Source organism: Sinocyclocheilus anshuiensis, unplaced genomic scaffold, assembly GCF_001515605.1.
Source record: "Sinocyclocheilus anshuiensis isolate Anshui unplaced genomic scaffold, SAMN03320099.WGS_v1.1 scaffold1208, whole genome shotgun sequence".
Lineage (NCBI taxonomy): Eukaryota > Metazoa > Chordata > Actinopteri > Cypriniformes > Cyprinidae > Sinocyclocheilus > Sinocyclocheilus anshuiensis.
The window spans coordinates 350,314-365,105 of NW_015542424.1; the positions used below are offsets into that span (position 1 = coordinate 350,314).

The 14,792-nt window shown below is 38.4% G+C and overlaps 1 protein-coding gene across 5 annotated transcripts in view; it reads left to right on the forward strand.

Annotated features, from left to right (window-relative positions):
* LOC107693522 (cell adhesion molecule 1-like) overlaps nt 1–14,792 on the forward strand; it is a 336,159-nt gene that overhangs the window by 291,801 nt on the left and 29,566 nt on the right. For all 5 annotated transcript variants that reach the window (XM_016492934.1, XM_016492937.1, XM_016492936.1 and 2 more), the window contains 2 exons: nt 387–559; nt 11,146–11,226. In XM_016492934.1, coding sequence (XP_016348420.1) covers nt 387–559; nt 11,146–11,226 — 254 coding nt within the window. The remainder of the gene's footprint in view (nt 1–386; nt 560–11,145; nt 11,227–14,792) is intronic.

Here is a 14,792-nt window from a genome sequence, read left to right on the forward strand (position 1 = left end):
GCAACAGTGTTAAAGCAGCCCAATTCCACGGGAAACCCGCGGACTTGGCAACACTGGAAGAGGATCACTTTCGGATAGCGCATCAAGAACCGGGTTGACCGGGTACTCGGTACCACCGGTACTTAAGAAAACCTGGTACCGTAATGTTTTCATTTTTTTAGTACCGACTTGGTACCGAAATACCGGGTCTTTTGACAACACTAGACGGAACTGCTCGAGTTTATATGCAACTTAGAATTTTCCTGCCATATATTGTCCTATAAAACATTACATGGTACTCAGACAATGTCTTTGCCTAAGTAAGAGATCCCTTGGCCAGAGAAAAAACTATATTCTGGCTACACAACTCTAAAGCAAAGCCAATTCTGCTCTGTGTCTCCATCCAGGCCTCATCAGGTGAACTGGGTGAGAGTGGATGATGACGTGCCGTCTCACGCGGTTATCACTGGCTCAGATCTCTTCATCGAGAACCTCAACAAGTCCTACAACGGCACTTACCGGTGTGTGGCGTCCAACTCTGTGGGAGAAACGTACGCTGACTACATCCTTTATGTGCGCAGTAAGTTCAAAGAGACCGAGTAGTTCTGTCTCTCCAACCTCTTCCTCTTTCACCCACTCCACCACTCCATCTGAGTCATGGGTCAATAACATTGATCTCAATGACATTTCCTTTCCTTTAGGACACGTTCTAATCTGACCATTTTCCTCTTGGAATTTACTTCTGATATCTCTTGCTGCACTAAGCCTGTGGTGAAATTGCTGTCCTCCATTTTCAGAGTGCAACAATGGACTCTGGAGCTATTTTAAAAAGGATTTGTGCTGCAATGAGGATCTTTAAGTGAACAGATATACAGTTTATGTCAGTAGCGAGGGAGGCAAACCCCAGCTAATTCACATTCAAGTCATTTTATCAAAACGATACTATGAATAAGCTTTAAAGAAGCCAAACTTTTTTGTTTATGTGTGCGTGTGTGGGAACATTGCATGTTGTCGGTGGGTCGCCACAGAAACTTGGCTTCGCCCGAGTTGTGCGTGTTCCAAAAACTTGCCCCGGCACGAAGTGCAAATGCGCCAGTAATTGCGACAGGCTTTTCACACGTTTCTCCCATGAGCGGTTTGGCAGTCGTTCCACGAGAAATTCATGACAGTTGAACCAACAGAATAGAAGAGAGAGTGACACAGCCACGTATGGTGCTGCGAGAGCTCAAATCCCTCCCCTATTAAAAACAGCGTTCAATATAACACACTATCAGGACGTTTTATGAATTTTACGTCTGATGCTGCTTTTAATATCTACACAATTCAACCTCATATCTGACATTACAATTGCTAATGCAGAAACGGGGGCTGTCACCATTTAATCTAGCATCATGCTTCTCTGTTGTGTTAGAGTGACACTCAAATATATTCGACACACACATACATGTGTGCTCATAAAGACAGGCGCTGGTGACATCTGGGTGCTCTATAGTCTCAATTATTCTCCCTCAAATTAATAGGATGACATCTGTGTATTACAAACACAGTGGCCCTGACACTTTCAGCAAGACCCACAGAGCTTCTCGCATACTTCGCATATTACGGCATTCTGTCGAGGCACTGTTCAATTAAACGCTCTGCTTTACAGAGATGTTAAAGGGAAGGCAAAATGGGCGTTTAGCAAGCTGTCTTGGTGAGGACACGTTTTCATACAGCCGGCATATGTAATGCATGGCATATCGGAAGGGTAATTGTGAAGCTATTCATGCATGGCCTTATGTAACCACTATAAGGGTTGTTAACACTTTCAGCACTCCTATATAATAATAAATCTGCTGATTAGATGCAAGGCACCATGCCGTCACTCGCCAACATCATCCCAGCCATTATTCTGGTTCATGTAAATATTTTGAGGGTGCACCACTGGTGGTCTTGGCCTACTTAGTGTCCAGATGACGAAAGGGAGAACAAAAACACCAAGTATGTTATAACTAATTTTCAGATTGAAATTTCATCCTAACGTGGGAAAAAGATCTTGAGCATCATGAGGGTGTGTAGATATAGAGTTTAAAGCATATGATGTGCAGAAGGTGAGACTCAAATGGACTGATCAAATTAAGACTTTTATGCATGATTTATGCTGCAAAGGTTTAGAAAAGCCACTTTATTACCTACAAAATTTTAAATAATTTGAACATTAAGGGCCAGATTTACTAACAGCTTGCGCCAGCGCAAACCGTCTTTTGGCATTAAAATAGTACTGTCAGGATTTCCTAAAGACGCGCAGTGAAGAATTAGCGCTAAAAAGGCGTGGACACAGTTATTTTTGCACCTGACCTTATTGCATATGCATTTGTTGGAGTTTCCCTTTCAGATGCAAAATTTATGGGCAAGAGTATTAAGATGAATCACGCAACACGATAAACTAACGTTTGCACTTGTCAAAATACTGGTATTTGCTCCATTATTTAACAGCCAAAAAAGCATTCTTAAAGCAATCTGCACTGCATAATTTTCCCCTCCCATCGGCGCTTTTATAGAATTGCGTGCTAACGCTAATTTACCCTGTTTTGTAAATCTGGCCCTTAATTTGATCATATTTCATTCATTCATTCATTCATTCGTCAAAATAATGCAAATTTTATTTAACATTTTGGATTTAAATGTAATTAATTTTTATCTATATATTTTTTTTATTTATTAATTATTATTTTATTTTTTTTAATGAATCAACTTTAATAATTTTTTAAGACTTTTTGTAAAAAAAGTACATTTTAATTATTTATTCATCCATTTATTAAAATAATGGTATTTTTATCATTGGTTGCTTATGAATGGGGAAAAAAGCATGCAACACATTAGAGTTAACATCAGATTCTCGGATTGTGGTAGCAGATCTTCCTGGGCCCTTGATAGACAGCCAGAACAGATGTACTGCAGAGGCAATTTTTCTCTAATGCGTTTGTTCCCCAACTGTTGTGAAGCTAAGTGATGGAGAACACTTGGAGGGTGGCTAGCACTAAACTGGTTATGGGGAAAAAATACATTCCCTGAGACATTTTCCAGGGCCCCCATCCCAGCATGCCCCTGCGGGGGAATGAGATCTAACACACCGGCCTGTAACAAGTTTACGGAGCGCCTCTAACCTAATAAAGACTACCTTTGCCTTCACAGCCCTGGCCTTTAATATTGCGCACTCCTCCTCTGCCTGTCATCCTCGCTCACGTTTCCTCTCCGTAACAATTCCTCCATGCTTAGAGGGCTTTCCTTTGGTATCTCACAGCCGCCCGGCAGAAATCGATCACGGCAATACACTTCCTTAACTGCGCTTAGAGTGCATGCTGAACCCAAACACAAACATGATTTTGTTCACTCGGTGGGTCAAGAATCAGGGTTCCCATGGTATAATTGTGTTTTCCAGGCCTGGAAAATTACTTTTTTTTCTAATTATGCTCTGACCTAAAACATTTAATAGGCTAAATATTGCTCTTCTGTAGAGTAAAACTTTCTTGCGAGTTATAGACTGATTTGTACTGTTCTTTTTGAGTTAATTTTAAAGGGATAGTTCACCCAAAAATTAAAATGGGCATGTCGTTCAAACCTGTATGACTTTCTCTCTTCTGTAGAACACAAAAGAACATTTTTCAAAGGATGTTGACAATTAAATTGTTTCAGTTCAACTTAATTAATAATTTGGTTATCAACATTAAGTAAATGATGACATAATTTTAATTTTTGGGTGTAACTCTTGAATGAATCTGTCAAACTGACTCATCCTCAGTCTAAATGATTCATTCATGAATTGGTCAAAAGTCTTTTATTTTGTTTTGTTTTGTTTTGTTATCCTAACCAATATTCTCAAATCACTGGAAAGATCTGAAAAATGTAAACAAGTTGGGACCCCTGAATAATGTGCTTGTGGTTATGGAAATTTATATCCAACCACAAGCCAAAGTACAGCATCGGCCCGCGCTTCCTCCGAGGGAATCCCCTATGTGTTTGTGTAAATGGCAAGCATAAACAGATATTTGTTTTAGTGTAAGCCTAAATCCTCAACCCTCACACGTAAACCAATGTGGATTCAACACAGCTTGCTGAAAACACATTGCATGGGGATTGATAAACAGCCTGATTTTGTGACAAGCCTCAGACTTGTTTGAGGCACCTAATTGTCCCTTATATCCAACATTGTAGCGCAAGAAGAGTACTGAGAAAGAACAGCTGGAGGAACAGCAGTCTTCCTAGCAGTGCATGTAACTCGAGAAGATCCAGTCTCGGTCCAGCGAGTGCTATAATAATGGAGCCGTAAATCACTTCTCTCCATACTTCCCCTCCGTTCTTATAGCTCGCTCACTTTTATTCAATTTGCCCCATCAGTGTTTCCCTTACAATTCATCGTATTGGTGACACACACATTTAAAAGTCAGATTGCTCTGATAAATTTGGCTGCTGTCAAACACGACCTCGGCAGCCCGCCGTTCAAAAATCTAGTCATCTGTGAATTCAGACATGCAAATGTGCCGTATTAGAGTTGGCAATGTAAAACCTTCCTACTGGATGTCTGAAGATGAAAGAATGCATTGCAAATGACGTGCAGGCTTTCGTATCTAAGCTGCACATTTGCTTACTGAATTATATGACAGTTGTTGATGTAAAAGTACAAAGTTTCATATCCATGTATAATTGGATAACTGTGGATAATTTATATATATATATATATATATATAGTAATACAAAATTTGATATTTATTTTTGTTTATTTTAATAGTTGCATTGATAGAGTGGATTTCAGATTCTTCATTTTTGGTTTAAAAAACTTCAATATGATGAACATAATAAATATATTTATAAGTAACCTGTATATAATAAAAATAAGAATATTTATTTGTTTATTTAATTAATAACAAAAACAACAACAACAATGTTTGTTATTCAGTTGAATTCCAAGTTAGTGTGCATGAAAACATGAATATACTGTGGCTATATTTCTAAACACACAATTTGATATTTATTTTTATTTAATTTATTTAGTTCATAAATAATAATAATAATTATTATTATTATTATTTAGTCGATTCCAAATTTGTGTGCATTAAAATGTGAATATCCTTTAGTTATATTTACTACGTAATACACTAATAATAATGATAATACAACATAATGTTTACTACATAGTACATGTACACAGTTGGTCGAGTCAACATTCAATTCAATTAAGTAATTTAAATAAATTCATTCTTTCACACAGATGCATTACTCTCTGTTCTACAGAATAGGCACTTGTTGCATTTTTGTAGGAGTTATCATACTGTAGAGTTGCTTTGTACTTATTGAGAAACATTTCATAAATCTCTCATAACATGTTTCAGCTGGCAGATTGGATGAGTGCTGTTTTAAGTGCTTTCATGTATCATAGCTCAAAGGCAGAGGAGTCTCTCCCATCCACACCCATTTTATCCCGTCTGCCAGAGTCATTAACAAGGGCCGTCTCCTAAGCCCTCCCTTCATTAGCCTTTCATTGGAGTCGATCGCTTCAGTGCTGCTGCCAGTGTCAGATTTGCAGGTACTTATTGTTATTTTACGCTGTTCACTCACCTCTCTTGCTCATTGATTCTACAGAGAGGAGGAATGTGCAATCTATGGAGGAGGAATGCACTCTAATTGAATTTACACTATAGCAAGGCAAATGTGCCACTTCTACCAGAAGTTGGAGGGAATTTCCCTGCATATGCTTCTGCATATGTTTACCACCTCCGGTAATAGCTTGCAGATCCTAACAGGTTATTTTCTAGTGCAGTGGTTCTTAAAATTTTCAGGAGTACCACCTCTCTTCAAATCAGAAAATCAAACTAACATCTACTTACAACAATATTCCTTCTGATTTTCTTTTATTTTCTTATGCATTTAGAATAGCATCTCTTTTAATTGTATAACCTTATTTTTTTTTTATTTGACATCCCGTAGTTCTGAAGTAAAAATACTGAGCTAATTTTTATATTTTATTATTTTGATAACTTTTATATGTATTTATTTATTTATATAATTGTATTTTTTACATATAATTGTAATTTTTTTTTTTGGTTTTTGGTTATTTTTGCTATGTGTACCACCTAGAGGAAATCCAGTGATACACGTTGTTTAGTTAGAGTACCACTAGCTATGAATATCGCATAAAACATTTGCGAGTAAAGCACTGTTTCCATCCAGCGAGTTGAAGAGAACAAAATCGTCACTTCCTGATTAACTTTTGCTAAATATCTTGAAGAAAAATGTTATTTGCTGCAGTAGGGGAAGGCACTGTATAATAATTTTTGTAAACTATAAATTACGAGCTTCAGAGTGCGCAGATGAAATACAGTCAGGTTATATTATTTTCAGAGCCTGCTGCTTGGGAATGCATTTCTGGGAGTTCATTATAACAAAGCACTTTGACAAGGCCTTGCTCAAGCATTTTAGAATGACAAAACTAGCATTTCAGATGCTGTGCAATGAGATGGGTCCGTTGGTTGGTCTGGTTTTATGCTGTCCCATTGCAAAATCACATGATTTTGCGCATTAAGGTATTTATTCAGTAAAAGTGTTTCCATTGTATTGCGCGTATGTTTTCTTACCGGATAAGAAATTTATCCGACTTACTTTTAGAATTTATGCTCATCTTGGTGTTTCCATCCAGCGTTTTGTTTGGTTTTGTTTTTTTATACGGTATCCCAATGTTTTATTTATTTGTTTGTGTGTGTGTGTGTGTGTGTGTGTGTGTGTTTATACTTGCGTTCCAAAGGGAGCAAAGCCTAAAACTGCCGCCTAGCCCCAAAGAATCCTACACATTGCAATATTTGGGTTAAGCTCCCTCCCCTGCTCTTGCTAGTTTTGCTACAGCAAGCGAAAATCTCCTTGAACAAACACATAAAGCTGCCTGATGACAGAAGGTTGCTGATGGGCAAATCAACAGCCCTGAGCACCCATTGCTAATCACACTATTACTCACGTGTGTTTTTCCCTCTCCGTGTCGTTCCTGAATGACTGTTATCCGTTAGGAGTCCCAGGACATGCCGGGAAATGCCATGCCGATTAAAGTACTCATCTAGTCAGCTCCTCGTACGTACCTCGCTCTCCTGATACCCTTCCTTGCCTCTGTGAGCCACTCATGCGTTGGTCCGCATCTCATTTGGGAGATGCGCCGTTTTAGCAAGTGGCTCAGCGAGGGAGAGAGTAAAATATGAGTTCTCATCCTAGCGTTAGCCTTTGCGTATCTGGGGAATCGGTGTAACCGGCAGTATTTTGCAGTGGCCCGGGTTTAATGAGCCTGCTACACACACACGCGCCCCGGCCTGTTGCTATGATTCATAATGTGCCGTGATAAACACACGCTGGGATGACATGGCAGGTATGCACTGTGAAAGTCAATAAGCCCTGATACTCGGAGGCATCGGTTCGTCTTTTAAAAAGATAGCTACAAAAAAATGTACAAAAATGGGCTGTTTCTAAATGCGGTGCGTTATAGATCCAATCGGCCTGCCAAGTTTTTAATGAGCTATTGACACCGGTGATCTCAAACATCTGTTGGGCATTCACAGTTCATAACGGAGTGGCGCCAATAAAGTTGGCCCTCCGCTGAGTTAAAGCGAACGTGCGTTAAGTGGGGTTTCGGTTTCTCCGTCTTTCTTTATTAAAACATTTATGTATCTGCTAGTTCATACAGCATTAAGCTTTTCAGGCTCAGCATGCATTATTTCATGCAAATGTAGTCTATAGTGGCTATTGATCAAATGTGCTGCTGCTCGTAAAGTGAGCTCTACACTCTTAAAAATAAAGGTGCTTCAAAAGGTTCTTCAAGCGATGCCATAGAAGAACCATTTTTAGTTCCACAAAGAACCATTCAGTCATAGGTTCTTTAAAGAACCATCTCTTTATTACCTTTATATAATCTGAAGAACCTTTTTTTCGCCACAAAGAACCTTTTAGAATACACACACACAGTCACTTTAATCAGTCTAAATAAGCTCTTTTTGCACTACAACTTCGTTAGCCTGTATTTGCCATGCTTGACTGCTTGCTGAGTTTCCTTGGTCAGCTGTTTCCTTTTCCCTTTTTGCCATAGGATATTAAGGATGACTGAGCGTGTCAAAAATATTAAACATTTTAGCCCTGTGCTTTCAGACAGATGCATGCTTGTGTTTAAATCCTACACAGTTTAGCAGGTTCACTCGGTATGTTTGCTGGTATACTTCATCACAAGCATGAGAAATCCATATGGCTGTGCCCTTCTGGAAGGTGTCTGGGAGAGAAATTTTCACCTAGTTGCAATTGCCGTGTGAATCAGTGTAGTTTGGGACAGGTAACAACTTACCGCTGACAACCTGTGATCCATTATGGTTTTTTATTGGCATGCCAAACATACAAATCTTTGAAAGTACCTTTTCCATCAGAAAGTGCAGTAAAGCAGTCACATCCACTTAAAGAGATGGACAGAGTGCAGAAGTGAATACTGTAGTTTTGGATTATTATGAAGAAGAAATGTGCTTGCTTGTTGTTTAATCAGTTTTGATAGTTTAGTAATGTTTCTGTTTGTTTGTTTTTTTCTATGTAAATATCTGCCATTTTTGGTATAATAAAAATATACTAACATTCAATATTTTGGGGTTAGTAGGATGTTTTATTTGTATTTTTTTAATAAAGTTAATACATTTATTCAGCAAGGATGCATTTAAATTGTTCAGGAGTGACAGTCAAAGAATCCTTAAAAATGTATCGTGGAATCAACTGTCTTCAACACTGATAATAATAAGAATATTGAGCACCAAGTCAACATATTAGAATGATTTCTGAAGGGTCATGTGACACTGAAGACTGGAGTTGTGGCTGCTGAAAATTCAGCTTTTTCATCGCAGGTATGAATTACATTTTAAAATATAGTGAAATGGAAAACGTATTTTAAAATTGTAGTAATATTTCACAATAGTACTGTTTTACTGTATTTTTGATCAAATAAATTTTGCCTTGGTGAGTATAAGAGACTCACCAAATTGGTAACACTTTAGTATAGGGATTGATTCTCACTGTTAACTAATTGCTTTTTAGCATGCTATTAACATATTGGCTGTGTATTAGTACTTGTAAAGCACATATTGTGCATGACCTAATCCTATCCCATACCTAAACTCAACAACTACCTTACTAACTATTAATAAGCAGCAAATTAAGAGTTTATTGAGGCAAAAGTCATAGTTAATGGTTCGTTAATAGCGAGCATTGAACCTTAAAATAAAGTGTGACCAAATCTTACAGATCTCAAGCTTTTGAATGGTACAGTAGTGTATGGCCAAATTATAATAGTGCTATTAAAAGTGTTACAGTAGTAAGGGTAAAAAATTGCATAATAATGTCAAAGTAAATATACCATTGCTTTAATACTCAAATTAATAAATGAATACTGTTTTCTTTTCTTTTTTTTAATATTACTAATTCTTTTAGCTGTCAAAACTAATGTATTTAAAGTCTAATTGGGACCAGCATTCACATTATTTAAATTGCATTAACCTCTTTTTACAAAAAAAACACATTGATTAGTTGAAAAGTCACTTCAATTAAATAATGTTTATTATGCATTTTAAAGTGTTTTTTTGTAATCCAGTGATTTTTTTTTTCATAACTAAAGTGACAGTTGGCCATAATATCATAGTTATGTTAAAATTCTGACATCTGTCAGCATCTGTCATGTATATTAACAAACTAAATATGATTTTATTTTTTATTTTATTTTTAATTCTCATGAAGTGAAACTATCACATTTATTTTATCTTTAGCCCAGGGTAGACATATGTTTCACTGATAAATATGTTTCCATACACTTCCATTTCGAATTTCAGTCTTAAACAATAATTTGTCTTTTTAAAATGTCATGTGAACACGTTAATCCGATGTGCAACATGCCTTAAAATATATTATATATTTTTGTATTACATTGCATATTGTGTTGTGTATATTCGGACAGACAGATGGAGACTGTATTATAACTGTACATGTATATACTGTTAAGGACTGAAAGTGTCCTTAACAAGTGTTTAGTGTGGTGTTAAAAGCCCTCTAGTGCATGACACGCAATACGTGGCTGCCATTTTCTGAGTGATCCCATGTATCAGCAGAGGAGATGGAGGCAGAGTTCCTCTCTGCCTCCGCTTCATCCTGCTGGATGTTTATCATTAGAGAGTGGAAGCGTTTCAGGGCTCCCACCGAGCTCTTTTGATGGAGCGCAGACAACAAAGTAGGAGGGGAGACAGCCGATCAATTTCCCCCACCACAGATGTTAACACAGTGGTATCTGTCTGTACGCGTTGGGCAAACAGTGGTGCGGGCCGCGACGCTTTTCACGCCTGTTATCTCCCCGAGAAACATCGCTCGCGCCCTCCTTTCCCATTCCTCATTTCAGTAATGTTTGCCTGTTTGTCTCTCCATGAAAAATCCTGATCACCCCACGCACCGGACTGGCTAACACACCCGCTGAGTTAACTCGCCGACATCAAACACACTAAGCCTGTCACGACCGCTGCCACTGGCTCTGGGGTCTATCAGTATTGCGTCCAGCACTCCACACTACAAATTGCTAAATCAGAAGCAACATTAGTAGATAGTAGGGAGGGAAAGCAGCTAATGAAGTGTGAAAATGCAAAAACCAAACAGGAGAATGTATGCCAGGACCCCTTCTGTGTGTCATGGCTATGGTCATTTGTTAGCATGGACATTTTAAATGCATAACCATCTGCATTTTATGTTTTCCTTCATTTCTAATCATTCCCTCATGTCATCATTTCATTTTGGTTGGATTTCTTTTAATTGTTGTTAAATGCTATTTTATTCTATTTCCCAAACACTAAATTAGCAGTAAATGTTTACACACACACACACAAAAAAAAGTATTTGCAGTACTTTTCCCACAGTTACCATTCGTAATGACTTCTTCACCAGAGAGTAATATTTCATTTTGTACAGTAGTTACGCTTGATAATTCACCTACAGTTTATAGACTAATTTACCATCTGTTGAGTAAAGCTACACATATTACACAACACGAATCTGTCTCTCATTGTTGTTGATTTGATCATGTTTGGTTTCGTTTTTCCTGATTTTTCCCCGTATGTCATGTTTTTTTTGTTGTGTTTTTCCATCTAGATGCCCTTACCACAACCCCTAAACCCACAACCACCACCACCACCATCTCCGCCACAACCTCCCCTCCAGACATCATACAAGGTATGGTATGACCTCCATCCACCTGCACAACCTGACTGTGTTTGTGTGTGCGTGTGGATGAGAGCGAAAGAGAGAGAGACGGATAGACCGCCAGCAGCTAGCCAGGCCTGATAAGATTCTCTCGCTGATTATGAGAGGACCATGTCCCATATGAGACCAGGCCAGGGCTGGGCCGAGCTCGCAGCGCTGTCGGTGCCACATGTCAGAGCTGGCTCCCTTCACAGTTCTCTCAAATTTTAGCCCGGTTCGCTCCTTTAGCGGTGTAATCTTATCAGGATCTGGCGCTGTATCCAGGCCTGTCTGGTGCGGGGATTACAGAACCCCCTTTATGTTTCCTGTGGGCTGACAATGACAGCAGAGTCTTTGTGGCCAAGAGGAACCGGGATCAAGCGTGTACATGTTTGGATTTCTCATTTACCGAGCCAACTACATCCGACTGCACAGGTATAATGATACAAAAATAATGTTTTGTTTGTTTCATTATATCAAATCCCTGTCCATGCTATTCATTTTATACTACAAGCTGGTATGCAATAGCGTATTATCATTTTTTTGTTTTTTGTTTATCCAAAGCGACTTAATGTGTCTTTTATCAGTATGCTACACTAGCTGATTGGCTCCTGAATGTCATGATGTAATTAAAATACTGTACGCATAGTCCATCATTCTCTAATAATCACAAATTTCGGATCTAATGCAGGTTGCGGCCAGTTGGATAGGTTGTAGGTGAACCTAAAATACTAGGCCTCAGAGAGTTTATTTTAAACCATAGGAATGTTGTGAGTATGAAATGTATGTAAATAGTCAGAAACTGTTCCAGATTTTTGAAGAAGGGCACAAATGTGGAGCAGTATGCATTGATTTGCTGTGTGAGCTGACTTTGTAAAAAAAGAACAGTGCCACACTCATTTTCAGGGTTATTTATGCTAGAAAAGTCCAGTTGTGTACATTTGCACAGTCAGTTTTGCTTTAGTTTGCTTTATTGCTACAAAATGTTAAAGAGTTAGTTCACCAAAAAATGTAAATTAGCCCATGATTTACTCACCCTCAAGGCGTCCTAGGTGTATATGACTTTCTTCTTTCAGACGAATCCAATCGGAGTTGTATTAAAAAATGTCCTGGCACATCCAAGCTTTATAATAGCACTGGGTGGGTGTTTCTGTTCAACAGTCCAAAAGAAGTCCAATAAAGAATTTGGGTGAAGTAACCCTTTAATGTGAATTTTGAAATGTAAATTGCTTTAATGTTTATAGTACTTGCAACATTATTAGTATGTTAACATATACTACCACTCAAAAGTTTGGGGGCCAGATTTTTGGATATATATTTTTGATATATTAATATATTTTAAAATGTAATTTATACCTGTGATGGCAAAGCTAAATTTTCAGCAGACGTTTCTTCAGATCCTTCAGAAATCATTCTAACATGTTGATTTGGTACTCAAGAAACATCAATGTTGCAAACTGTTGTGCTGCATAATATTTTAACGAAAACCATGCTAATTTTTTCCCAGGATTTTTTTTTTCATGAATAGAAAGAACAGCTTTATTTTAAAAAGAAATCATTTAGAACAATGTGAAAGTCTTTAATGTCACTTTTTAATAATTTAATGCATCCATGCTGAATAAAAGTGGTTATTTCTTTCAAAAGAGAAAAAACCCTAAACCCCAAAATCTTGAAGGGTAGTGTACCAAGGAGATGACTATATGGTAATATTCAGTCAGTTTGTTTACGTGCTGTGACACAGTGCCCACTATTAACCCTTAGTGACCATTAAAATAATTGGACATCACCTGTTGAACTCGTGCTGCATTTACCAGCATCTAAATAGCTTCTGCATTGATTAAAAAAAGACAGATGCGTGACTGGGGGACAAATCTATGGATATGGCCAGGCCACAGACCACACTTAGAAAACCGGGCATATGGCGACTGCATGGTTGCTACAATTAACTTCAGCTCTTTTTGCACTGAGTTCGTTTGAACCTTGCTTATTTTATAATTGAGCAAACTCTGATTGTAGAATTGGCTCTGTTGCCGAACAATACTACAAACTACAAAACGAATGCCCCGCGATACTGACCACCGCAAGCTCATTAGCTACTCTAATACACTCTACTCAACATAAAAAGCACACAAATGCTAATACGGCCCCAGATGATGGAAAGCTAAATCAATGTTGCTGCTGGTTTCAATCTCTAAAAGAGACCCTGATGTAATTTGCTGCCTGTAATGATTGTGATATTGAAGCAACCGATTGAGATCGTTTCACTCTCAGTTTTTCTCCTTCCTCAAGGCAATTCTTTATATTACAGTGAAAACCATGTAGATTGCTAGAGATGTGTCTCCGTGTTTAGTTGTGTACACGCGAAACCGAGTGGGAGCGGCCGTCAGTTCCGCGGGCAATCAAAATCTTGGACTGACTTGTGCGGATGATTTGAGAGAATCTATAAAGGGCTGAGAAATTAATCGGCCGTGATTAGGCTACATGATTGTGTTTAATGAAAGAAGCAATGACGCATACTAATGAGACACACCCTCTTGCTTCATTAACGAGGTGAATGAATCTCGTTAACACCGCTGCCTGCTGCACACATTGAAATCCTCCAGAGGTCCAACCCGCAGGCATCGCTCCGGATAAACGGCCCTGATAGGGAAAATATTATTCAATTACAGACATATTGCGTTGTTTGTGCGAAACGATTCCAGCCAAGCCTCAGCTGCGGATATGCTTTCCACAGGCCACGCAGACCTATAGCTCTGCTATATCAGGCCGCGTTTTTTATCGCTTTCCCCTTAAAGCGCATCCTATTATGCCCATGTACTTCAATAGGAAGAGTGCTGAGAAGCTCTGTGCGAATGGGATCCTCTATTTTAGAGCTCTCTTGCTCACTTTTTCTTTTATAATCTATCTCTTCCTCTTTTTTTCTTTTAGGTTGAGCACACAAATTGACACCAGCTGTTTCATGTGAATGTAAAGATTTAATTGGAAACTAGTGCTGGGCGGTATGACCAAAAATTTAGATCACAGTATTTTTCAAAATTATAACGGTTTCACGGTACATGACGGTATTTTTTTTTCATGCATGACCGGGTGTTAACCATATTTTCTACTTATTGAGAGAGGAAATACTGCAGTATATTGACTTAGAATGCCCTATTTTACTGTCATGATGAGTGAATATTGTCAAAAAATACCACACTAAATAGTGACTAAACACGACCCCTTTTAATACATGTTAACCAGGAGTCACTCTCATTTATAATCACGGCATCGTCTGATAAAATCAACAAAACTAACCAAATATGGGCATAGGAAGACACATGGGGAGCAAGACACACACAAAACACAGAACAAAGTCTGACAACGCCGAGAGAGGTGACACTTCTCCAGGAAAGTCAGACCTCGTGTTCGTGGGAGCTGATGGCAGGGGGCGGTGGATATTTGTGGAGGTCAATGTGGATATTGTGGATGAGTTCTTCGGTGTCATCACATTCTATTAGTTCTACAGCTTCAGTTTCGGAACTTTCATGCTTAGTAACACATACAGCTGTTCCCTCACC